The 27,018-nt window shown below is 42.1% G+C and overlaps 2 protein-coding genes across 5 annotated transcripts in view; one reads left to right on the top strand and one right to left on the bottom strand.

The window, feature by feature from the left end:
• Window positions 1-6,988: 6,988 nt before the first annotated feature.
• Window positions 6,989-22,615, bottom strand: LOC124263798 (5-demethoxyubiquinone hydroxylase, mitochondrial-like). 2 transcript variants are annotated; one of them, XR_006894938.1, is made up of 8 exons: window positions 22,511-22,615; window positions 21,874-22,084; window positions 21,380-21,494; window positions 20,688-20,772; window positions 20,141-20,195; window positions 19,301-19,369; window positions 7,222-7,405; window positions 6,989-7,111 (listed from the first exon to the last, which is right to left on the bottom strand). XR_006894938.1 is itself a non-coding variant. In XM_046698513.1 (7 exons), exons 2-7 carry the CDS (start codon window positions 22,057-22,059, stop codon window positions 7,328-7,330), a joined length of 588 nt encoding a protein of 195 aa, XP_046554469.1. In that variant the 5' UTR covers window positions 22,060-22,084; window positions 22,511-22,615; the 3' UTR covers window positions 7,189-7,327. The 2 variants fall into 2 exon arrangements, 1 of the variants encoding a protein (XP_046554469.1); XM_046698513.1 differs by lacking the exon at window positions 6,989-7,111 and having other exon boundaries at window positions 7,189-7,405.
• A 109-nt stretch (window positions 22,616-22,724) lies between these two features.
• Window positions 22,725-27,018, top strand: part of LOC124263797 — a 41,070-nt gene continuing 36,776 nt past the window's right edge. For 2 of the 3 annotated variants that reach the window (XM_046698509.1, XM_046698506.1), the window contains exon 1: window positions 22,880-23,270. In XM_046698509.1, coding sequence (XP_046554465.1) covers window positions 23,229-23,270 — 42 coding nt within the window. In that variant the 5' untranslated portion in view covers window positions 22,880-23,228. The other variant, XM_046698512.1, reaches the window with a different exon arrangement.

Here is a 27,018-nt window from a genome sequence, read left to right as displayed (position 1 = left end):
CTTTGTTTGCCAGACTTTGTAACGTTCCGTTTCTACAGTACATGTATAGACGTAAGTATTAACTAAACACCATCGGAATCCATAGCCATGTTTAAGGTTCTTCAAAAACGCATGCTGGAAAGCACGTGCTAAACACAACATCAACTCATCACTGGTTCGCAGTAAACTAGATTATGGCTCCATTGTCTATGGTGGAGCCTGCAAAAGCAATTTAGAAAAATTAGATTCTATCCACCACCAAGGGCTGAGGCTCTGTCTGGGAGCTTTTAGGACCTCTCCGGTAGACAGTCTATATGCGGAGGCCAACGAACCTTCCCTTGAACAAAACCGCATTGAACTTTCACTGCAGTATATCACTAAATTACGTTCAAATGAATCCAATCCAGCATACAATTGTGTTTTCAACCCTCTCTATGAAAACATGTTTCCTAATCTGCAAAGCCTGGTTCCACCACTTGGAATCAGAATTCAACCACACATATCTGCAGCTAAAATCGATCTCAATGTCATTGCACCTTACCGCATTCTGTTCTCGCCACCGTGGCAGATGGTGAAACCACAGGTTGATCTTACCCTCACCAAACTCAAAAAGTCTGAAACAAATCCTTTGGTGTTCCAACAGGAATACAACCAGTTAAGTTCCAAGTATGACACCCATAGATCCATTTTCACAGACAGATCCAAGGATGATGGCCAAGTTGCCAGTGCTGCAGTCATTGGATCCAAGACTGTCTCCTCTAGGATTCCCGTCAACAGTTCCATTTTCACTGCCGAGGCCAAAGCTATCTTCTCAGCTTTGACCTACATTAAACAGCAGAATCATTCCAAAAACTTCATCATTTTTACAGATTCATTATCTTGCCTTCAAGCACTTCAAAATGTTACTTCAAGTCACCCAATCATCCTGGACATTTTAGAACCGATGCTGCAGCTAAAGCAGCTCTTGACAAGCCCTTATCTCCACTGCTGATCCCGTACAGTGATTTCAAACCCGCTATCAGAAGCTATACTCGGGACCCCACGCAAAACAGGTGGGACACTCAAGTAGGAAGAAATAAACTTTATGAATTGAAGCCAACAACTGGTTAAAGCAACTTGGATTGTCAGCCTAGACGTGATGAGGTTATTTTACGACGATGTCGTATTGGCCACAGTCGGTTTACACATGACTATCTGCTGAAAACGGATGGGAATGGACCCCATGTGTCTCTTTGCGATGAAGTTTTCACCATCAACCATATTCTGCTTGACTGTGTGAACTTATCGTCTGCAAGGGACTCACACTATGATGCAACAAATCTGAAAGATCTGTTCTACCGCGTAAGTGCTCATCTGATAGTGAACTACCTGAGGGAAGTTGATCTGTATCATAAATTGTAACTGTGTAATGTCACTAACAAATTACCTGCTTTTAAATTTAGTGCTATGGCTTTTTCTGTTTGTAAATGACAATGTAATGAATATATGTTTTGACTGACTGACTGACTGATTTTGGTTTTTACGCCGCTTTTAGCAATATTCCAGCAACATCACGGCGGGGGACACCAGAAATGGGCTTCACACATTGTACCCATGTGGGGGACCCAACCCGGGTCTTCGGCGTGACGGGCCAACGCTTTAACCATTAGGCTACCCCACCGCCCGAATATATGTTTTGAAATAAAACTCATTTTGACTTTGTACTTACAATGTTTATTAATGCAGACTTGATCTCGTCACTATATGGCTGAAAAAATGCCGATGTGACGTAAAGCCCAACTCAACTCAACTAAACTCAGAATCTATGGTTCGCATGTTCACTTTCTGCGAAGCACATTTGGGTATATATATATTTTATAATTACAGTATGTGCACAACAGTTTTCTGAACTAATATTAAAGTACTTCAAATGAACTTTTCTGCACATGGCAAGACATAGGCATTAAGAAATACATGATTTAACGTTATTGGGATGCATGACACAGGTATGTCATGGCACAACCTCGCTGCTATCTTCAACATTAGCCACACGGTTATTAGTCGCCTCATGAGGAAGCATGTGGTCATCGGTGAAGTAGAGGATCGTCCGAACCTGGCCGCGCTGACTGAGTCTCAACTCGTCCATGCCGATGACTGAGTCTCAACTCGTCCATGCCGATGACTGAGTCTCAACTCGTCCATGCCGATGACTGAGTCTCAACTCGTCCATGCCGATGACTGAGTCTCAACTCGTCCATGCCGATGACTGAGTCTCAACTCGTCCATGCCGATGACCGAGTCTCAACTCGTCCATGCCGATGACCGAGTCTCAACTCGTCCATGCCGATGACTGAGTCTCAACTCGTCCATGCCGATGACTGAGTCTCAACTCGTCCATGCCGATGATTGACTCTCAATTCGTCCATGCCGATGATTGAGTCTCAACTCGCCCATGCCGATGACTGAGTCTCAACTCGCCCATGCCGATGACTGAGTCTCAACTCGCCCATGCCGATGACTGAGTCTCAACTCGTCCATGCCGATGACTGAGTCTCAACTCGCCCATGCCGATGACTGAGTCTCAACTCGCCCATGCCGATGACTGAGTCTCAACTCGCCCATGCCGATGACTGAGTCTGAGTCTCAACTCGCCCATGCCGATGACTGAGTCTCAACTCGTCCATGCCGATGATTGAGTCTCAATTCGTCCATGCCGATGATTGAGTCTCAACTCGTCCATGCCGATGACTGAGTCTCAACTCGCCCATGCCGATGACTGAGTCTCAACTCGTCCATGCCGATGATTGAGTCTCAATTCGTCCATGCCGATGACTGAGTCTCAACTCGTCCATGCCGATGACTGAGTCTCAATTCGTCCATGCCGATGATTGAGTCTCAACTCGTCCATGCCATGCCGATGACTGAGTCTCAACTCGTCCATGCCGATGATTGAGTCTCAACTCGTCCATGCCGATGATTGAGTCTCAATTCGTCCATGCCGATGATTGAGTCTCAACTCGTCCATGCCGATGACTGAGTCTCAACTCGCCCATGCCGAAGAACTGAGCCGGCAATGGTTGGTTGGATGGTTGGTTGGCTGGTTGGTTGGCCGGTTGTTGTTTAACGCTGCACTCAGCAGTTTTCCAGCTATATGGCGGCTGTCTATGAATAATCGAGTCTGGACCAGGCAATCCAGTGATCAATAGCATGAGCATTGATCTACGCACTGTGGATACGATGACATGTGTCAACCAAGTCAGCGAGCCTGAACCGTTGGTTGCCTCTTACGACAAGCATGGGTTACTGATTATCAATTCTAGCCTGGATCTTCACGGGTTGAACTGGCAATGGAGAGTACATGGGGCAGGTACCGTGAAGGCTCCGAGGATTCATTCGTCTGATGAAAGTCGCTAATGTTTTTTTCACGTTACCGACGGCCGTTGTCACGCATGAATCGCCGTAACGATTCACATCACCAGCAGAGTATTCATGCAGCCTAACCCTCTGATGGTAGCCCAGTGATGGTTCCGGGTTATATTGACCCGTGAAGATCCGGGGTAGAATAGGTCTTCAGCAACCCATGTGCTTGCCATAAAAAGGCGACTATCTTGTCGTAAGAGGCGACTAACGGGATCGGGTGGTCAGTTTCGCTGACTTGGTTGACACATGTCGTCGGTTCCCAATTGCGCAGATCGATGCTCATGCTGTTGATCACTGGATTGTCTGGTCCAGACTCGATTATTTACAGACCGCCACCATATAGCTGGAATATTGCTGAGTGCGGCGTAAAACTAAACTCACTCACTCACTCCGGGTTGTATTTCGTATGACTGGACGTTGGATCTCATTACAGCGCCGGGTACACTCAAGGGTCAACGTTACAAACTGGGAGTACTGGATACCGCCGTCGTACCACATTTTGATAAACATGCCCTTGACATTCGTTTGATACATATAGAGGCTTGCAACGCAACAAAATGGCATCAAGGTACATACTGTTACTGACTGGTTCTAAAACACTATGTCAACAAAAAATGGCATCTTAACAGAGTGTTAAGACCCCGTCAGTAACAGTATAAACCTTGATGCCATTGTTATTTGAGTTACAAGCCTCTGTGGCTTGATATTCCTGAATGACAACGCTTGTCGTCACCATTTTTCGAGCCGTCATTGTCCATTTGCAACGCCATTGCAACATTAATAACGCCCGCAAGGAGCCCCGATACGAATTCCATCGAAAATCATTGGATCGAGTTCGAGAAAGAGTGAGTGAGTGAGTTTAGTTTTACGCCGCTTTTAGCAATATTCCAGCAATATCACGGCGGGGGACACCAGAAATGGGCTTCACACATTGTACCCATGTGGGGAATCGAACCCGGGTCTGCGGCGTGACGAGCGAACGCTTTAACCACTAGGCTACCCCACCGCCCTAGTTCGAGAAAGAGATCACCCTGTTCAAAATCAGCAGTATTTGACGCAGACACTCCGCGAGGAATGACAAAGGATTCCGATGTTTGATTGCCAGTATGAGGATATAGAGCATACTACTGTATGAATAGATGCGTTATCAAAATGCACATATTATTGTTATATTTTATAGATTAAGATGAAACGGCTCTGGTGATCCTGGCAAAGTCAGGCTATTTTATCGTTAGGCTCATCATCAGTTCAGGGCCCTTGCCCCCCTCTACATGGAGGCCAGACAGCGAATGGGACTTCTCCCAGGAAACGCTGCCTTGTCGAACCCACCAAGAACTTTCCGGAGAATATGTAGACTCCCCAAAACTGCAGCCTTCTGCATTACCCAGAGAGTCAGAAAGGGCTCCCGGTGGAGAACCCGGCCACTCTCCTGATCTGCGACAAAAGATCAGGAGATATCAAACCAAGGGCACCGAGAACAATGGGGAGCCTGACGACAGTGTACTTGGGATGCACGCCAGACATTTCAAAGGTGAGGTCCGCATATTTAACATGCTTTTCCTAAATCTTACTAATCATGTTGCTGTCAAAAGGGACTGAAAATTTAATTATATAATTAAATTCATTAGTTTTATTGGCCTTTATCAAAAAGGACAAGATGGGTTTGTTGGATGGAATTCTTCTGAGGAGACGGTTAGATGTTACACTGCAAGTGTTGGCTACGCCAGGTATTGATGTTGTCGCCACTGGTGATTCATACAATCACAACAATCATTATTTGAGAATTAAGTGACAATTAAATTGGTGGTGTAGTCATGGGGACCATAGCTTCTGGCATTGTATTAACTTTTTGTGTATTCCTCTCAGGTAGCAAGACAATGGTTACCACATTTCAATTTTGTTTTGTTTATGTTTTCATCAGAGTAGAGTATGCTACAGTTACCATTTTATTTAGTTTTCATAGCAAATACAACAGGTAATGTTTTCGTACTTGTGTGGTCTTCTATTAATGCCTATATACTGAGAGAAACAAATAAAGGAACACAGGAAATTTCAAGCTTTGTATAGCACTGTGGTGATGAAAACTGAAAAATAATAAAGGAACGCTTGAATTTTCCTGTGATCCTTTACTTGTTTCTCTCACTATGTGTATATAAGACTTCAAAAGTGAGTGAGTGAGTTTAGTTTTACACTGCACTGCACTGATCAACAACATGAGCATCGATCTACACAATTGGGAACAGATGACATGTCAACCAAGTCAGCAAGCCTGACCACCCGATCCCGTAAAGTTGCCTCTTACGCCAGACAAGTCAACCAAGTCATCAAGCCTGACCACCCGATTCCGTAAAGTCGCCTCTTACGACAGACATGTCAACCAAGTCAGCAAGCCTGACCACCCGATCCCTTAAAGTCGCCTCTTACGACAAGTGGGTTACTGTAGATCAACTCTTACCCCGATGCCAAGCACTTGTTCTGGTTTCTTTGCATGGAATCATTGATAGTTTGTTAGAGGTTGTTGTTTTTTCCCACTGTTCATCGGTTTGGAGAAAGTTGGTAAGTAGGTGAGTTGGGTTTTAACCTGTTACAGATATTTCCGGATGTGTCTGTTTTTTTGGGAAAACCCGAAGCAATGCATGTCATCAATGTTTACCACTGGAAAATCAGCCCTTTATGAGTACGGTTTAAGCAAATCCAGAAACATGTTTCTATTTGAGTCTGTACCTGTACAAGAGCTTGACCTGGAAGAGGACCATAACAGGTTAACTTCAATCACTTGTCCTGTGACATACTGACTTGCAGAGAGGAACAGGATACCTATCTGAGATTTCCAGTGCTTCCAAAACATTCCCAGAATCAAGAACAAAGTGCCCAAATGAACTGTGACAAACTCGGGGCAGTTGTGAGCCTGTTATCTGTTATGACCACAAACTCAGCGCACTGCATTGCTTTTCTTGATTGTTCACCTAATCATGTGTATTTCAACATAATTAGTTGATAGCTCATAGATCTTGTGTCGTGATTTCACACACTGTTCCTATACCAAGGGGTAGTGACCGCCAGCGTGGTGTAGTGGTTAGAGCGTCCGCCCAGAGAGAGTGGAAGGTCGCGGGTTCGATCCCTGACCGCGTCATACCAAAAGACGTTAAAATATGGTACTTGTTGGTCCCTGCCTGGCGCTCGGCATTAATGGGTACAACAAGGACTGGTCGGCTCGGAGTCAGTATAATGTGTCAGAGTGGGTTATTCATGCTTCGATGCGGCATGGTATCTCAGTGGGCTAGCACTATAAAACCAGCTTCAGTCTGGGCTAGTACAAGCAGCCGCACATACACATACACACGCATGCACGTCGTCATATGAGCAAAATGTTCTCAAGCACGACGTAAAACCCAATTTCACCTCACCTCACCAAGGGGTAGTCTCGTGCTTAAAGTCTCTGCTCATCATGCTGTAGGCCCAGTTCGATTCTGCACAAGGGTGCAATGATTGAAGCCTGGGACCCCATAGCTGTAACATTGCTGGAATATTTCTAAACCTGGTATAAAACCCAACTCACTGATTCACTCTGATTCCGAGTGTTTTGAATTGGAAAACAACACTCAACAAATGTAAAGACAGCATTTATTGTCTGCAACGCTCAACAATGAATCAGCTGGACATGCTCTATCAGATGCATACATATATTATTTTTTCCTCATTTTCTTTCATTAGTAAGGTCTGACAACCACACCTTATTGTCTGCAACGCTCAACAATGAATCAGCTGGACATGCTCTATCAGATGCATACATATATGATTTTTTGCTCATTTTCTTTCATTAGTAAGGTCTGACAACCACACCTCAATCTCAAGAGATGTTGTACAGTTCCTCTGTTCCTTCACTCTCATAACACATGATCCTCCCATGCGGGCTAGACACAATATAATTGACACATTGGACACAGGTTCATATCCTCTCTGATATCCAGATGGCGCCTCTACAACCCACCTTGATCACTTGTGTCAAGGCTGTGTAGAATGGTGCCTGAAAAACACAGGAATGACCAAAGTCATATATCTTTAACCAGCATTTGAAATACCTGCCTACCCGACTGCCCGGGATGGGTTATTTTCAACACGGAATGCCAGATGCTCAAATTCACCTGCCAGTCGGGTTAAAATTTAAATATGTATGTGTAGATATTTTGTGGGCAAGTAATTTTTGGTCAGGGCTTGCAATGTTTTGGAGCTTCATGCCCTGCTTTAACAATACTTTCTGGTACCAAATATATTTACTATTTTCCAAATTTAACAATGCAATAATGGCAGTCCATTTGTCTTTAATGTGACAAAAATTAACTTGACAACACAACTGGCTTACATAGGCTTACAATTGCTTCCAAAAAGATATTTCTATCTGGTGCAAATAAGAATTGTAATGAGAAATGTTGCCATAAATTTCCAAAATTTTACTTTTTATTAAAAATTAAAAATGCAACTTATAGATTTGCTTCCCTTATGTTTATAGTGACTGACATCCATTAGACGTTTTGCCTGAGGAGATTTTGTATGGAGACTGGATCTATTTTTCGATACAGGTACAAAACAAGATTCATTTTAAAATATAATTATGAGCTAAAACTTACCTCATTTATAAAATAAAGAATCAATCTTTTTATTATGGAAGACAGATTCCTTTTGTTTAATGGTCTAAGCCAGAAATATTTTCGAAGTAGTTTCTTAAATCACAGTAATTCAGTTTCATCACCTCATATGTTGTTCATGTTGACTTTTGAAACGATGATGACAGGCACTGGGTTATTTACAAAGAATTTATCACTACTTACTGGAAATCATTTGAATTCTATACTTCCCATCAAAAGTTTAGACTCACTAGTGTATATGTAGCCACTTCCTTCAGTCAGCTGATCTAAACTAGATTTTGCAAAATATTCTATACAGTTTAAGGGTACTGTTTGCACATCAACTGATGTATTGTAAAACAAATTCGTAACGTTGAAAAATGTAATTTTCTGACTAGAATTGATATTTTATACTTATCCTGACTCATGCTAATTATGCTTGTCTCCTTCCTCTTGCGAATGATAGTGGAACACTTGAATCCCTTGAAGTTCCCTTTTAAAAAAGCGGACGTAAAATCACTCACCCAAGAGTAGCGTCCCTTTCCTCCCTTTGGCACCCAAATGGTCACATGATCGGCCATATTTGTCACTCTCTCCGTATGTAAGCCCGACACCCAGATTTACAGGGAAATCCAGAGTGCCATAAGAGGGGAGGTTGGGAGGGCTAACCTCATGAGTCAGGATAAGTATAAAATATCAATTTTAGTCAGAAAATTACATATTTTTCCTTATCCTGACTCATGCTAATTATGCTTGCAGAATCCGTGAGGAAACGGTGGTGGTGGGTCAAGCCAATTCTGGATTCACTGGTTGTAGATTTATGTCCTGTTCTACCCCCCTTGGGAACTTATAATGGCACTGTTGAAGATTCTTCCAACTTCTCTCTGATGAGACTGGGGGGACCACAACTTATCAGATTTCTTCCGAAACTTCTCCTGACATTTTCGTGTGGATTTTAGATATACTAATATTCCATTAGTTATCTATTGCAACTCCATCTCTTGATGTGCGCATCAAGTGGAGATGCGACCCTTCTTCATGTACAAGTATGTCTTATACAAGTACAGGGTCTATCACTCATGCTAGTCTGTCCTAGACATGTGCATGGAGTGGAGATGCGACCCTTCTTCATGTGCAAATAGGTCCTATATAAGTACAGGGTCTATCACTCATGCTAGTCTGTCCTAGACGTGTGCATGGACTTTAACCATTTGCTCTCCAGAGCGTTGGTTTCTACAAGTCAATGTGATAAAAGGGTGAGATTTTCTCAGCGCATTTGTGGAACCGTTAGTTGTTGTGCTACAACAAGTGGCCCAAACTGGAAAATGCCTGAGATGTCTTCGGTGGCAATGTCTCTGAGGTAGTGGTTGGCAAACACCGTGTTCGATCTCCAAAAGGATTCCGTTCTAGAGGCTCGCAGACATCACTGGTGAGATGTTTCAGAACTATGTTGAGATCCCAGGTAGGAGCCTTGAATTTCTTTGTGGGTCTTCCAACTTGAACGAATGTAGTAGTGCCAGTATCTCTGGTACTTTGGTCAGCTTAACACCCGTCTTCATGATGATAACTGTGCTGAGAGCAGCCAAGCATGCGTTGAGAGTGTTGAACCTTTTAAGTGTCGTCTGTCTCGCAGATGACACAGGTATTCCACTACTTGAGGATGGGTTGCTTTTACTGCTGTAAAGCCTTTCCTCGTTGCATACTGTTCAAATCTCTGCCACTTGTCGTAGAACAAGTTACGATTTGATCTGCGTAGAGCTAGTATTACTGCTTTCGCTGCTCTGGCGAGGAACCTCTCTAGTCTTCAGGCAAGCTTTGATCGGCTCCGTGTGTAACTGGAACAATGCCGGATTCCCGTGAGCTTGCTTGGTGGATGGACAAGCAGGTTCGACCACTGTGGTAGTTTCAGGGTTGGATTTCTGAGTTCTTGTATGAGGACGGGAAACCATACCCTCGCTGGCCAATAGGGCGCGACCAAAATCAGTTTCAGCGTTGTCGTCTGCTTGATTTTCTGTATTACATGTGGTAGTAATGCTGGAGGTGGAAACGCGCCAAAGCGTTTAGTCCTTCACATGAGATGCTTAAAGCGTCTGTTGCCCATGCCTGAGGATCCGGAATCGGAGCGACGAATGTTGGTAGTTGTTTGTTGAACTTTGTTGCAAACAGGTCTACCAGTAGAGATCCTATTGTCTGTATGATGAGCCGGAACGCTTCTTGGTGTAACATCCGCTCCGTCGGAAATGGTTGTAGTGGACGAGATAGGGCATCTGCTATGACATTCTTTGCTCCTGGAATGAATGTAGATGTTCAGGTCATCGACGATGCTGCAAAACTGCAATACTGCTTTCATCTCCAACAAGTTGATGTGCAGACTCTGATCCTGACTTGACCACTTCCCTGCTGTCACTTCGTTGTCGAAGTGGGCACCCCATCCTTGTAGCGATGCATCTACGTAGTAATGAGTGTTGCAAACCGGCTCTGACAAAAGGTTCCTCTGTATATCTTTAACCAGCATTTGAAATACCTGCCTACCCGACTGCCGGGGCGGTTATTTTCAACACGGAATGCCAGATGCTCAAATTCACCTGCCAGTCGGGTTAAAATTTAAATATGTATGTGTAGATATTTTGTGGGCAAGTAATTTTTGGTCAGGGCTTGCAATGTTTTGGAGCTTCATGCCCTGCTTTAACAATACTTTCTGGTACCAAATATATTTACTATTTTCCAAATTTAACAATGCAATAATGGCAGTCCATTTGTCTTTAATGTGACAAAAATTAACTTGACAACACAACTGGCTTACATAGGCTTACAATTGCTTCCAAAAAGATATTTCTATCTGGTGCAAATAAGAATTGTAATGAGAAATGTTGCCATAAATTTCCAAAATTTTACTTTTATTAAAAATTAAAAATGCAACTTATAGATTTGCTTCCCTTATGTTTATAGTGACTGACATCCATTAGGCGTTTTGCCTGAGGAGATTTTGTATGGAGACTGGATCTATTTTTCGATACAGGTACAAAACAAGATTCATTTTAAAATATAATTATGAGCTAAAAACTTACCTCATTTATAAAATAAAGAATCAATCTTTTATTATGGAAGACAGATTCCTTTTGTTTAATGGTCTAAGCCAGAAATATTTTCAGTAGTTTCTTAAATCACAGTAATTCAGTTTCATCACCTCATATGTTGTTCATGTTGACTTTTGAAGCTTGATGACAGGCACTGGGTTATTTACAAAGAATTTATCACTACTTACTGGAAATCATTTGAATTCTATACTTCCCATCAAAAGTTTAGACTCACTAGTGTATATGTAGCCACTTCCTTCAGTCAGCTGATCTAAACTAGATTTTGCAAAATATTCTATACAGTTTAAGGGTACTGTTTGCACATCAACTGATGTATTGTAAAACAAATTCGTAACGTTGAAAAATGTAATTTTCTGACTAAAATTGATATTTTATACTTATCCTGACTCATGCTAATTATGCTTGTCTCCTTCCTCTTGCGAATGATAGTGGAACACTTGAATCCCTTGAAGTTCCCTTTTAAAAAAGCGGACGTAAAATCACTCACCCAGAGTAGCGTCCCTTTCCTCCCTTTGGCACCCAAATGGTCACATGATCGGCCATATTTGTCACTCTCTCCGTATGTAAGCCCGACACCCAGATTTACAGGGAAATCCAGAGTGCCATAAGAGGGGAGGTTGGGAGGGCTAACCTCATGAGTCAGGATAAGTATAAAATATCAATTTTAGTCAGAAAATTACATATTTTTCCTTATCCTGACTCATGCTAATTATGCTTGCAGAATCCGTAGGAAACGGTGGTGGGTCAAGCCAATTCTGGATTCACTGGTTGTAGATTTATGTCCTGTTCTACCCCCCTTGGGAACTTATAATGGCACTGTTGAAGATTCTTCCAACTTCTCTCTGATGAGACTGGGGGGACCACAACTTATCAGATTTCTTCCGAAACTTCTCCTGACATTTTCGTGTGGATTTTAGATATACTAATATTCCATTAGTTATCTATTGCAACTCCATCTCTTGATGTGCGCATCAAGTGGAGATGCGACCCTTCTTCATGTACAAGTATGTCTTATACAAGTACAGGGTCTATCACTCATGCTAGTCTGTCCTAGACATGTGCATGGAGTGGAGATGCGACCCTTCTTCATGTGCAAATAGGTCCTATATAAGTACAGGGTCTATCACTCATGCTAGTCTGTCCTAGACGTGTGCATGGACTTTAACCATTTGCTCTCCAGAGCGTTGGTTTTCACAAGTCACGTGATAAAAAGGGTGAGATTTTCTCAGCGCATTTGTGGAACCGTTAGTTGTTGTGCTACAACAAGTGGCCCAAACTGGAAAATGCCTGAGATGTCTTCGGTGGCAATGTCTCTGAGGTAGTGGTTGGCAAACACCGTGTTCGATCTCCAAAAGGATTCCGTTCTAGAGGCTCGCAGACATCACTGGTGAGATGTTTCAGAACTATGTTGAGATCCCAGGTAGGAGCCTTGAATTTCTTTGTGGGTCTTCCAACTTGAACGAATGTAGTAGTGCCAGTATCTCTGGTACTTTGGTCAGCTTAACACCCGTCTTCATGATGATAACTGTGCTGAGAGCAGCCAAGTACGTTGAGAGTGTTGAACCTTTTAAGTGTCTCGTCTGTCGCAGATGACACAGGTATTCCACTACTTGAGGATGGGTTGCTTTTACTGCTGTAAAGCCTTTCCTCGTTGCATACTGTTCAAATCTCTGCCACTTGTCGTAGAACAAGTTACGATTTGATCTGCGTAGAGCTAGTATTACTGCTTTCGCTGCTCTGGCGAGGAACCCTCTAGTCTTCAGGCAAGCTTTGATACGACTCCGTGTGTAACTGGAACAATGCCGGATTCCCGTGAGCTTGCTTGGTGGATGGACAAGCAGGTTCGACCACTGTGGTAGTTTCAGGGTTGGATTTCTGAGTTCTTGTATGAGGACGGGAAACCATACCCTCGCTGGCCAATAGGGCGCGACCAAAATCAGTTTCAGCGTTGTCGTCTGCTTGATTTTCTGTATTACATGTGGTAGTAATGCTGGAGGTGGAAACGCATAAGCGTTTAGTCCTTCACATGAGATGCTTAAAGCGTCTGTTGCCCATGCCTGAGGATCCGGAATCGGAGCGACGAATGTTGGTAGTTGTTTGTTGAACTTTGTTGCAAACAGGTCTACCAGTAGAGATCCTATTGTCTGTATGATGAGCCGGAGCGCTTCTTGGTGTAACATCCGCTCCGTCGGAAATGGTTGTAGTGGACGAGATAGGGCATCTGCTATGACATTCTTTGCTCCTGGAATGAATGTAGATGTTCAGGTCATCGACGATGCTGCAAAACTGCAATACTGCTTTCATCTCCAACAAGTTGATGTGCAGACTCTGATCCTGACTTGACCACTTCCCTGCTGTCACTTCGTTGTCGAAATGGGCACCCCATCCTTGTAGCGATGCATCTACGTAGTAATGAGTGTTGCAAACCGGCTCTGACAAAAAGGTTCCTCTGCATTTGACTTCCTAGTCCACCATAGGAGGTATGGTTTCAGGCTGTCTGGTAGTATCAGCGGATCCAGACTGTTGAGATGGGCGTTCACAAATATTTGTAGTGGGCGCAGCTGTAGTCTCCCTCTGCGAGTCATGTCTTGAGCTGAGGTGAGTAGACCAAGCATGCTTTGCCAAGCACGTAGTGTCAACAGAGAGAGCATTGCTTGAGATATCATATGTTGTATCTTGACCCAATGATCCTCTGGGACGACCGTGTGATTCTGTGGTGTGATGAGCCATATTCCCAGAAATTGAAGATCCTGTTTTGCTTCCAACTCCGATTAGGAGATTACTAGCCATCTACTGCAATCATGTCCTACGTTGTAGGTACATGGAAGCGGAGAGATGATCGATTCTGGAATCATGGCTTGAAGCTTGTCTCATCAATCTTTCGGTACTATGTAATGAAGATGTTGTCACCAGAATCCGAACAATGTGCAGCGATGATGCATAATACGTCATCTCTAGATCAGCAAAAATCTAAGATGTACTGGGACTGCCATCTATGTGAAGTCTATTTATAGCCGACCGGCTGCCGCGAGCAGAAATCATCTCACGCTTGTCGCTGCAAGTCCCCAGATAACCAATATTAAATCTGCTGACAGGGGAAGTCCTCTATGACCCGTGAAGACAGTCGAACCATGCTGTACCCTGCTAACTGGACTGTAAATGGAGCCTTTCCCACGTTGAAAGAGTTGTTTACAACTGCAGACGATTTCCTGACACGTGACTGTGATGTCACCGGGTAAATGATCCTCGTAGAATCTTGTGCAGTCGTTGATTTCTTCGTCAACACTCTGCCCTGTCCGTAACCTCTCTGTTCGGCTTGTGCCGGAGTTACACGAGTAAACACGTGTCTTGATGGCTGAGTGGAAGCGCGCAAAAACTTCGCCGTGTAGTATCGATGTAAGCAGAGAGACTGTTCCCTGTCTGTTGTGACTGTATTCTTCAACTTTATAATCTTTACTGCAGTCGTCATCTTATACAGATGTTCTGTAAAGTTGACCGTAACCGATGTCTCGCTGAGGAACTGTGACAATGCTGCTAACTGTCCCCTCGAAATCTTGTAATCCCATGTGATGAAAATTCATCTGCAGTGTTTCATCGGACGTTATCTGACATCGTTACTTCAGGTATGCGTCTCTTCTTTCACTGATGATCTTGTAATCTCAAACCCTGATGTATCATGAAGGGCTCCGTATGATGAAGGGGAAATCTGCTATCGTTGAACGGTGGGACATGCTGACTCTGTTTATAATCCTCCCCGTAAGTGCCTGCACGCAGGTAGATGAAAGTCCAAGTTGGAAGATCTGTATCTGCGCAGTCTGTAGAATCCTGGAGAACGACTGGATCTACTTCTGTGTTAGAATCCTTCCTGCTGAGACGCTGAAACTGCGTGGAGGCTCCATCGTGGACTGCTAATGCTAAGCTGGCGTTTGTTGAATCCTCCAGGCTTCTAACTGCTGATACTTCTGACAGTAAGGATCTTGGTGAACATAACTGTTCGTGCAGGCCTTCATCCGAGAGAGCTTGTATAGCTAATATTCCTTCGAGCAGGCCGACTGTCATCGAGGGGTCTGCTATGCTGAACTGACGTTAGTAAAGTTCTCCAGACTTCTAACTTCAGACGGTGCAGTTGGACATTTCCTTATCTGAAGATCCATAATGATGTGAGTCTCTGTATGTAGATCTGTATGTGGAGCTGCGTGCAGGTGCACAGTCCTGGTGTGACCGTGTATTCCTCCTGAAGTCTTTGAGATATCTCTCTAAGCCTTCACGAAGGCTGATTGACGTAATCTTTCCTCTCTCTATGGGATGATCTGCGATCGATTCCCGATGCGATCTTGACTCTAGGCCTGGACGTAACTTCCCCTCTGTAGAAGTGCCTTCGCGCAGGCTCTTGATGGTCATCAGAGTTCGATGGAGATGACGACTCATATCTGCGACGTCTGTAGGGTTCGGGAGAACGCCTTGATTCCTTCCTGCGTGAAGACTTCTTAGAAGCACTCTCTGGGGCGTCTACTTCAGATGGGGAAAATCGTTGTGTCCGTGGGCCTTCACGCAGGCTTCCCTCTTCATCCAGATGTGGTGGGGAGACTGTAGAGCCTTCACACAGGCTAGTAGACGTTGTAGCGGTCTTCATAGCATCCTTCTCTTGAGCGAAGCGACGTTCCATCTTCGATATCATCTGGTCTGTAAACTGTTGCATGAACAGTCCCGGGTTGAAGTTCTGCATTGTCTGAAGAGACTGCTGCAGGGATGATGCATCTAATACTGAAGAGACGTCATCTAAGGCTCGCTGCACTCTTGACGAGTTGACGCTGCTGCTATCTCTGGTACCCGATGTCTGCATTGATAGTAGGTCTTCTGTCAAAGTCTGCACTGTTACCAATGCCGATGTAGCTGTAGAAGCAGGCTTCGTCTTCTTACTGACGATGGTGACTTCAGGTATGAGGATGGGTGGATCATCATAAACATCTGCTTCTTCCAGAGGAACAATCTCGGCTGAGAAAGACCTCGTCTTCTGTGTAGAGCTGATATTAGACTTCGCTGAAGTCTTCATGGTAGTAGCCTTCTTCTTCTGCGAAGATGAAGATTTGGCCTTCTTAATCTGCAATGAGGTCAGCTCAGTAGACAATGATCTTTTTATGGCCTCCGGCGTTCACCTCTGGTACATCGACCTGCTCCTGAGAAACGTTCAGCAATTCACTAGAATTTTAAACATCTGCAGGAGTGGTTAACACACGGTATTCAGCGTAATCACTCGATTTAGACATGACTTGTGAATACTTACGTACCCAGTCCTTAGCACGTCTATGGATGGAAAAAAGGTAATTATTAAATTCAAAGAAACCGTAATGTAGAATATAATCCTAAAAACCGTATACAGCAATAATTTTGATTTAAGGTCCCACAATTAAAAAGGATATGTGCCGTATAGGGACCCAGGTGCTCTCACAACCGTCCTCAAGGGCGAAGAAGGAGAGAGTGACAAATATGGCCGATCATGGAACCATTTGGGCGCGCCAAAGGGAGGAAAGGGACGCTAAGGTTCATCTGCATAAGGTTTGCAGTTGGTTTCCCCAAGTTAGTGGAGAAATTCATCTTCGATGTAACCACATATATATATATATATATATACACACACACACATAACAGATAGTGAGTGTTTTAAGTGAGTCTAAACTTTTGATGGGTAGTATATAATTATACATGAGATATTTCATAACATTTAATCCTGCTCTATAATTTGACTCTAAGTAGCCTTGACCTTATGCAGAGGTCACATACAAGTTGAAGTTGTTGTGACCCCACCTTAGAATAGCATACACCAAGTTGTAACTTGAAGTTACATATACTAATGTTAACCTGTACACAAACCTTTGACCCCTACTTCAGACTGGGTGACCATGACCTTCAGTCTGGATCTACTTCTGTGTTAGAATCCTTCCTGCTGAGGCAGCTGAAACTGCGTGGAGGCTCCATCGTGGACTGCTAATGCTAAGCTGGCGTTTGTTGAATCCTCCAGGCTTCTAACTGCTGATACTTCTGACAGTAAGGATCTTGGTGAACATAACTGTTCGTGCAGGCCTTCATCCGAGAGAGCTTGTATAGCTAATATTCCTTCGAGCAGGCCGACTGTCATCGAGGGGTCTGCTATGCTGAACTGGCGTTAGTAAAGTTCTCCAGACTTCTAACTTCAGGCGGTGCAGTTGGACATTTCCTTATCTGAAGATCCATAATGATGTGAGTCTCTGTATGTAGATCTGTATGTGGAGCTGCGTGCAGGTGCACAGTCCTGGTGTGACCGTGTATTCCTCCTGAAGTCTTTGAGATATCTCTCTAAGCCTTCCGCGAAGGCTGATTGGCGTAATCTTTCCTCTCTATGGGATGATCTCGCGATCGATTCCCTCGGCACGATCTTGACTCTAGGCCTGGGCGTAACTTCCCCTCTGTAGAAGTGCTTAGCCAGCGCGGCTCTTGATGGTCATCAGAGTTCGATGGAGATGGCGACTCATATCTCTTTACGGCGTCTGTAGGGTTCGGGAAGAAGCCTTGATTCCTTCCTGCGTGAAGACTTCTTAGAAGCACTCTCTGGAAACGTCTACTTCAGATGGGGAAAATCGTTGTGTCCGTTGGGCCTTCACGCAGGCTTCCCTCTTCATCCAGATGTGGTGGGAGACTGTAGAGCCTTCACACAGGCTAGTAGGCGTTGTAGCGGTCTTCATAGCATCCTTCTCTTGGCGGCGGCGTTCCATCTTCGATATCATCTGGTCTGTAAACTGTTGCATGAACAGTCCGGGTTGAAGTTCTGCATTGTCTGAAGAGACTGCTGCAGGGATGATGCATCTAATACTGAAGAGGCGTCATCTAAGGCTTTCGCTGCACTCGTGGCGAGTTGGCGCTGCTGCTATCTCTGGTACCCGATGTCTGCATTGATAGTAGGTCTTCTGTCAAAGTCTGCACTGTTACCAATGCCGATGTAGCTGTAGAAGCGAGGCTTCGTCTTCTTACTGGCGATGGTGACTTCAGGTATGAGGATGGGTGGATCATCATAAACATCTGCTTCTTCCAGAGGAACAATCTCGGCTGAGAAAGACCTGCGTCTTCTGTGTAGAGCTGATATTAGACTTAAGCTGAAGTCTTCATGGTAGTAGCCTTCTTCTTCTGCGAAGATGAAGATTTGGCCTTCTTAATCTGCAATGAGGTCAGCTCAGTAGACAATGATCTTTTATGGCCTCCGCGTTCACCTCTGGTACATCGACCTGCTCCTGAGAAGCGTTCAGCAATTCACTAGAATTTTAAACATCTGCAGGAGTGGTTAACACCGCGGTATTCAAGCGTAATCACTTTCGATTTAGACATGACTTGTGAATACTTACGTGCCCAGTCCTTAGCATGTCTATGGATGGAAAAAGGTAATTATTAAATTCAAAGAAACCGTAGAATGTAGAATATAATCCTAAAAACCCATTATACAGCAATAATTTTGATTTAAGGTCCCACAATTAAAAAGGATATGTGCGATATAGGGACCCAGGTGCTCTCACAACTGGCAGTCCTCAAGGCGAAGAAGGAGAGTGACAAATATGGCCGATCATGGAACCATTTGGAAGCCAAAGGGAGAAAGGGGCAGCTAAGGTTCATCTGCATAAGGTTTGCAGTTGGTTTCCCCAAGTTAGTGGAGAAATTCATCTTCGATGTAACCACATATATATATATATATATATACACACACACACATAACAGATAGTGAGTGTTTTAAGTGAGTCTAAACTTTTGATGGGTAGTATATAATTATACATGAGATATTTCATAACATTTAATCCTGCTCTATAATTTGACTCTAAGTAGCCTTGACCTTATGCAGAGGTCACATACAAGTTGAAGTTGTTGTGACCCCACCTTAGAGATAGCATACACCAAGTTGTAACTTGAAGTTACATATACTAATGTTAACCTGTACACAAACCTTTGACCCCTACTTCAGACTGGGTGACCATGACCTTCAGTGTCAATCTAGGTCACATAAGTGTGAGGTACAGCCAGTCAATTGCACTGATGGTGACTGGGCTCAAATTTCATAGAAAACAATACCCATCTCCCCATTAACTGGATTTCCATTCATCTTTCCTAAATCTGGTTATTCATTTCTTAAATTAACAGATCCCTCTTGACACGATTTCTCTGAAACTGTGTTACACTCACCTTCTCAGCATCATGTTCTAAGCCTGTATCATGGTGATGAAGCTCCTCATCTCGAAATTTGGTAATCGTCTGCAAAAGATGAACAGAGACTGAGTATGACTCAAATACACCAATGCTGAGTTTTTATAAAACCTAAAACTTCTTTCTTATTTCGTTCTATTATGAGAGAAATACAGGATATCTCTACAAAGTGAAAAAGTGTTATAGTTATATATTCTTGAATACACTCACATATTACAAAGATAAAATATTGCTGAATTAAAGAGAATTTGGTGTGTTTTTTACAAAATCCCAGTTTTAAACAAAATCACAATTTTTCCCCAATGTTTCATAATCAGTTAAACCACAGGTGCACCTATGTCTTCAGCTACTATACAAAAAAGCTGGAATTTTTCATGCTCTGTCATCGTGCCACCAGTTACTATTACGAGTTCTGCCCCTTTTATATCCCTCTATTAACCAGTCAGATTCCATCTTGCTAATGCTTGAACACCTTGATTCAAAGAGAAATAGAAAATACCATCAAACTGACAGAACATATGCATGGCAAATTTTGCAAATCACAGAAATCTGCACTTCTTGTCATGTTGATTACAAAATGGCGTTTGTTAACAAAATATAAAAGGTTTGATACGTGTTTTGACTTTGCAAACAATTATTTGTCCACTTGAAATATTACTAAGAAGTTGCATTCTCGTTCCAAACATGATGATGATGATTTGGAAATTTAACGTGCGCTTTCCGACATAATGCATATTTTACACACGGTAATAGCGAGGCTGGAACTGGACTTTATAGTCAGTTAACTCCCTTTCCTTGCGAAGACATGATAGCACCTACCTTTAGTAACTCTTTGTTCGCCTCAGGATCGTCACTCATCAGTTCTCGAATTTGACTGAAAACATAACGTTTTTATTCCTAATGAGTTGGTTTACATGGAGAACTAACCAGGTTCCTCACCAAGCTGTTCATATCTAACAGCTTTTGAAACTAAGATGGTGTCCTGGAGTCTGTAACATCTCCTGTGATCACCAAGGGGATAGATTGGAATCTTGGTTCCATGGCAACCGAGGATGGATCAATTGCTCAGGCGTTTGTTTAAAACCACACTATTCCAGCTATATGGTGGCAATCTGTAAATAATCGAGTCTGGACCAGACAATCCAGTGATCAATAGCTTGAGCATTGATCTACGCAATTGGGATACAAAGACGTGTCAACCAAATCAGCAAGCCTGACCACCCAATACTGTTCGACGCCTCTTACAAGCTGAAGACAAATTCTAAGCTGGATCTTCAAGAATATACACTGTTGTCAGATACCTTTATGACATATGCATTGCCCTGTGTAAAACACAGAGTTGAGGACAGACAAGATGGCAGCTCACCTGTTATAGTGATCCCCAATGACATCTTCCACTGCAACTGTACAAGCCATTGCCCCTTCCTTGCCAAGTAGGGCAGTGCTAGCCCCTACGGACATAAACCATTTTCTATGACTATCTTTGTCATAAAAGATTCATAACAATGTCATTTTAATGGGTGTCTTTTCAAAAGATTTTCATCCAATCTGTCTGTCAGTCATGACAAAACTAGATCAAAACAAGATGGCTGACACCCACTTCAAACACAGATCTCAGTTCACACTTTCTGTAGATGGAGTAGTCTCCCTTGTTTCATGCATACCCAACACATATGGGCACAGTAAGTACATACTGGAATTTCATCTACTGGAAAAAAACATAATATTTATAAAATAGGTATTTGATTATACTGATGGAAATATTTAAGGCAACACATAAAGAAAGAAGAAATATGAAATAACGATGTTAGAGAATATCATGTTGGTGTCTTATTCATTTTCCAAACCTGTCATGAATTTCAATATGATTGAGTGAGTGAGTTAGTTTAACGCCACTTTTTAGCAATATTCCAGCAATATCAAGGCAGGGGACACCAGAAATGGGCTTCATACATTGTACCCATGTGGAGAATCAAACCCTGTCTTCAGCGTGATGGGCAAATGCTTTTCGACTCCCACCCCACACAGAATTCTGGCTGCTGACAACCACACACCCACCTAACACAAACCCTGCCACATTCCATATTGGCAACAAAACGGTCGGTCGACCACGGTGCTCTTTCATCAATTTTTCAAAGGTTGCCAGGTGTTCTTTTTCTTGTTCCCACATTTCCTGAAAAAATAAAACCCCAGTCAACATGTTCCAGATGGCCAACAGCATATTTGCAATCACTGCTGCTGATAACTGCCCCAACAAATATCAATTTGTACCCATCTTGGAGGTACATGAGACGCAAATAGACAAATTGCTTTCAAATACATCTGTGCCAAAACATTATTCAGAGATTTATCTGGAAGTCCAAACTAAGTAGCCTTTTCATGCAAACTGGTAAAATAATTGTGATATTATTCAGAATAGAATTCTTAAAAATTATTTTATTTTCACTAATTCGTTTGGTACCCCTAACATCAAACCAGTGTGATAAACATGTTTAAGGCACAGGCTGGGTTACAATTCACGGCCCCCATTTAACTTTGGATCAAGATTTAACCTTGATAACAGGACCAACAGCAGTTTTCCCTAGTACTGCTAACTGGCCAGCATATATCCGATCTGCCCCGAGTTCTCCGGCATGGTCAACACGGATGATGCGGTCAAGCATAGCTTTTCTCCTCATCTGCCGCACACTGGTGCTGCTGTAGCGACAACACACGCGAGTCACCAGCGGCAACGACATCGTCCAGAATCAGGTATTCACAAATCTGGAACAGGAGTTTGTGGATTAAGGGGCATTTTACCATGTTTACCTAGGCTAACGTGCACTAAACCCCCCTCAAGCTTTTGATTTGATAGATTCAGTTCCATTAAAACAGATATTAAAAAATTGAATCTACAATTTCTAAGAGTAAGGATGTCTACATAGATATTTTAGATAAATGACACTTTGTTGAAAAGACACGTGCAAACGAAAGAACACTGCCTATGAGATGAGTGAAAGGAATTGAAAGCTTCTTTGGAAACGCGCACTCCAAAAAGAGAAATGTTACCTCCCTTTGCACATCATTACATAAGAAATATCGCACATTGTCACAAAGAGAGTGTCACATTTCCAGATGATGGTGAACAGATTCCAAATTATGACAATGCCGATTCACAATATTCGATCTGGTTCTATTAAACGTCCATACCAGTTAAACACACTCTCTCTCTCGATCCCAGTCGATGACTTCTTCAAGGGCAGCGCCATGACACTGACTAGCAGCAAACGTACTAGTAATTTACATGAACACAAACAAATAGATCAAAACAAAGAGTATTGTATGGAAGTTTCATACTAGAATTTTCACAGTAAGAAATATATTTTTCTATGATATTTAAAGGAATGTTTTGACAATATTCAGTGCGGAGTTCAGGACATAAATGTGTCAGTCAAGACGTGCACATGTGCATCAACACGAAATTCACAGATTCATTTGCGTCATTTTACTTTCATAACAGGATCGACTGAAAATGATGGAATTTTGTCCATAGTTTCAAATTATAACGTGAGTGTAATTCAAACAAACGTTATCAAATTAGTTTGGTTTATAGATATCTGAAAAGTCACGTAGATCTATCATATAAATCCAATCTGTCAGTTCATTCTATAAATAGCATTGATCATATGATCTTCACTGAAAAGAAACGACCGAGGTACAGAGAGTGACACTGGTAATGACATCGACAGCGAGACGATTATTTGGATTTTTTCAAGTTGTATGAATAGTTGGCGTCCTGTTTATTAGATATCAGATCAAGCAAATTTAACATATCATTGGCAGATCTTGTAAAGATCAGGGTGGATATTTTTCAAAACATTACCATTCTCTGATCTTACGAACACTGTGTGATGATAGTGACTTGTTGATGGCTAGCTGGCAGACAATGCAGGACAAGAAGAACCCAAAGGTATTTATCAGCAGTTTCTTTTCTTGATGAGAATCAGAGCTAATTAGGTTCATGGGATCTATTAGTTGCTTTCAAAGGTTTGATTGACTTTTTAATGTGTTTCAAACCATAGTAAGTGTGACCAGGTGTGTGATGTTTGGGGTTGGGAGGTGGGGGAGTGATGGTCGTGACTAGAAACAGAGTTATCATGATCAAATAGTTTGACTATATGTGTGGTATTTTCATTTGACCTATTGACCTACTGTCATGCTGACAGTAAGCATGATAATAAAACGAACAAGTAGATATTACATAGCTGTAGGTAACACATTCAGCCTTTATGGTCCAGTGGGTAAAATGGTTGCCCATGGAGTGAAAGTTCTGTGGTATGATCCCAAACATACAAAGATAACTGTACTTGTTCTCATTGTACTAGTACAATAATATTAACCTGTGAAGATCCGGGTTAGAATTGATCTTCAGTAATCTATGCTTGTCGTAAGAAGCGACTAAAGGGATCGAGTGGTCAGGCTCACTCACTTAGCTGACACGTCATCGTATTCCGGTTGTGTAGATCGATACTCATGCTGTTGATCACTGGATTGTCTGGTCCAGACTCTATTGTTTACAGACCACCGCCATATAACTGGAATATTGCTGAGTGCAGCGTAAAAACTAAACTCACTCACTCACTTACAATAAGATTGGATGTGATGTTAAAATCATTTCATACACAAACAGGAACACTTATTTCATTAGTTCAAGCATTTTATCTTTCTTAAATGTGTAGTTAAAGATATAGTTTTTCTGTGTAGTATTAACATTTTGAAACATGTCCCACCAGCTGTGGTAGTTGTGTTAAACAACGTACATGACTCACACCTTAGTCTACTAGGGGTATGTCACACAAAGGAAATGTCATGCATCTGATAACCTAAGATTGGATACTTTTCAACTAGGGGTGTCGCGATATGCGAATGTATCGATGCATCGATACATTTTTACTGACGATACGATACGCGATACATGCTTGCGTGTATCGATTCCTATTTTAAAACTTTATCGATTCAAATTTTTATGCTATATCCATCTCCGTCAAAGTCTTGATAGTAAAATTATACGAGACCGCTCCGATAAATAGATGTAGCTAGCTTTACTTAAAAAATAGGTTGGAAACTAACAGCTTTTGTGATTGGATAGACTATTTTGATGGACCAATCAGCGAGCGCGTACGTTGCTGTAAGGTAATGCTATGAAAAGGCGTGAAAGTTATGTATCGCGATACGTATCGTATCGTGACCTTAAAATCGTGATACTCGTATCGTGATACGTATTGTATCGTGAGATTGGTGTATCGTGACACCCCTATTTTCAACATTTCTTAGTGAAAATTAATATATAACACAAACTTATATTAAACAATAAAATTAGGTCATCATTTTCCATAGTTGCAAAAGTATATGTGTGTTTTATCTGATTATTTGTGGAAGACTATCGTAGTATCACTTGATATTAAATTCTCATTTTCTATTTAAAACTAAACCTAGCACCAAAGTTAAATATTGTACTGAAATTAATGAAATCTATTATCAAGTTAATCAAAATCATATTGACCAAACAGTTTGATGTTTTAGCAAAGAATGTGTGTGTGTGTGTGTGTGTGCGTGCGTGCATGCGTGTATATGTGTTCGCACACTTATATATATATATATATATGTTTATCAGCTTACTCAGGTCAAGCAAATATTTGATAGTGACTTGTGTACATATTATTTATCCTTCTTCTTTTTCAACCTTTGTTGTAAGAGGTGTCAGTGATGGTGACTTATGGATTAGGTGGTGAACTATTCTGTATATCCTCCAATGGTACTTAACAGACAGCTACTGTACATTCAAAAGAAGGCTTTGAGCAAATTTTACTGGGAATTATTAAACTTAAATTTGACAACTTTTCCAAAGGTTGATTTCAGTTTGATTTTTTTGTGACATCATATGAACATGAGAATACTTTTGGTATAGATGTTTGTCTATTATGGAAAATGCCTAGGTGTCACGAGATTAGGGGATTTCCCTACTGACATCCAAGGTGACGTAAATTTGTTTACATGTATCATCATTGGCGGATAGTTGCTCATTACATTAATCACCTAACTTCAGTTCAGGGCCCGTGAAGATCCGGGTTAGAATATTGATCTTCAGTAACCCATGCTTGTCGTAAGAGGCGACTAACAGGTTCGGGTGGTCAGGCTCACTGACTTGGTTGACACTCTCTAGAACAATTTTCTTGAAGGATTATATTAAAGCATGAGGACGACCATGAAACAGGGTGCAATCCGAGTAGGAAACTGGACTAGGCAAGAACAACTGACTTCAATCGTGGCATCAGTTACCAAGGGTACATTTGATTACAAGGCAGCAGATTAGAATGGCATAGTGACGTCTATTCAGTGTGACGTAATGTGAAAAGTGTACTTTTATCGCCCAATAATGTAGTGTCAGTGCCTTTGATCATTTAGTGAAGCACATTAGCATTACAGATAGGTATCATCCTTGTTCTTGTGTGCTGTAACAAAGAAATATACTCCATTACATACTGAATTATACCTGCTATCCAGTAGAGTAGAAGGTATACCTGTGAAGAATGTATGGGGATTTTTATGAATGTAGCAAAATTATGTTTTTCATTTCCTGTTTTTACAAGTTTAACATGCAGGTCTCTTTCAGTTTATCAGTGTTAGTTTCCATTGACGTAATTCTGCCATGCTCAGTTAATGCTGTCCAAAAACTCACCCAAGACTGCAGTGGTGAGGCAGCCATTGTCTTTCATAAGAAATATCAACAGACATTATTGTCTTCACAGTACTGGGTGTTTGCTAGCTGTAATTTAGATCATTTTGATGATTAGGTCAGTCCTCTCATGTCAGCTGATTGTCAGGTGATTTGCAGTATGTTGATATACAGTGTATGTTATGAAACAATTAGTGTTTCCTATAGAAGCTCAGAGGCCCAGATAAGCTGCGTATCCGGGTAAAATACGCATCCAATTACGCATTGAAAAATAATTGTTGCGTACCAATTACGCTTTTAAAATGTTAGATACGCAAAAAGTTTAAAACAAATGCGTACGGAATACATTTATAAAAATCACTTGCGTAATGAAAAAGACATCGATTGCTATCAAGTTGTACTGTCAGTACAGGATGAGTGATTTTTATGAAACCATTTCCATTATATTTAAGTTGGTTTTGATTAGGTATGACATAAGGCAGAACATACCTGCTTAGTAAACTTACTCAATGACATAATACTTAGGTGAGTAAAATGACTGAAATACGCACATACTTGAAAGCAGTGGGTAACGGAAAATGAAATACCCACTCAACATTCATAATACCCACTCAAAAAAAATACATTGGGTACAGTACCCACATGAGGTAAATCTTATCTGGAGCTCTGGAAGCTAGTCATATAGGGTAAGGAGGTGGGGCAGCCACGTGGTTAAAATGTTTGCTCGTCATAAGAAGGCCAAGGCTTGATAACCCACATGAGTACTATGTGTGAACCCCATTTCTGGTGTCCCCCTGCCATTATATTCCTGGATTATTGGGGGCGGTGGGGTAGCCTAGTGGTTAAAGCGTCAGCTCGTCACGCCGAAGACCCGGGTTCGAATCCCCACATGGGTACAATGTGTGAAGCCCATTTCTGGTGTCCCCCGTCGTGATGTTGCTGGAATATTGCTAAAGCGGCGTAAAACCAAATTCAGTCAGTC

Source organism: Haliotis rubra, unplaced genomic scaffold, assembly GCF_003918875.1.
Source record: "Haliotis rubra isolate DU_JTF1 unplaced genomic scaffold, ASM391887v1 Scf9, whole genome shotgun sequence".
NCBI lineage: Eukaryota > Metazoa > Mollusca > Gastropoda > Lepetellida > Haliotidae > Haliotis > Haliotis rubra.
The sequence above is the reverse complement of the archived record's forward strand: the minus strand, read 5'-3'. Positions and strand labels throughout refer to the sequence as shown.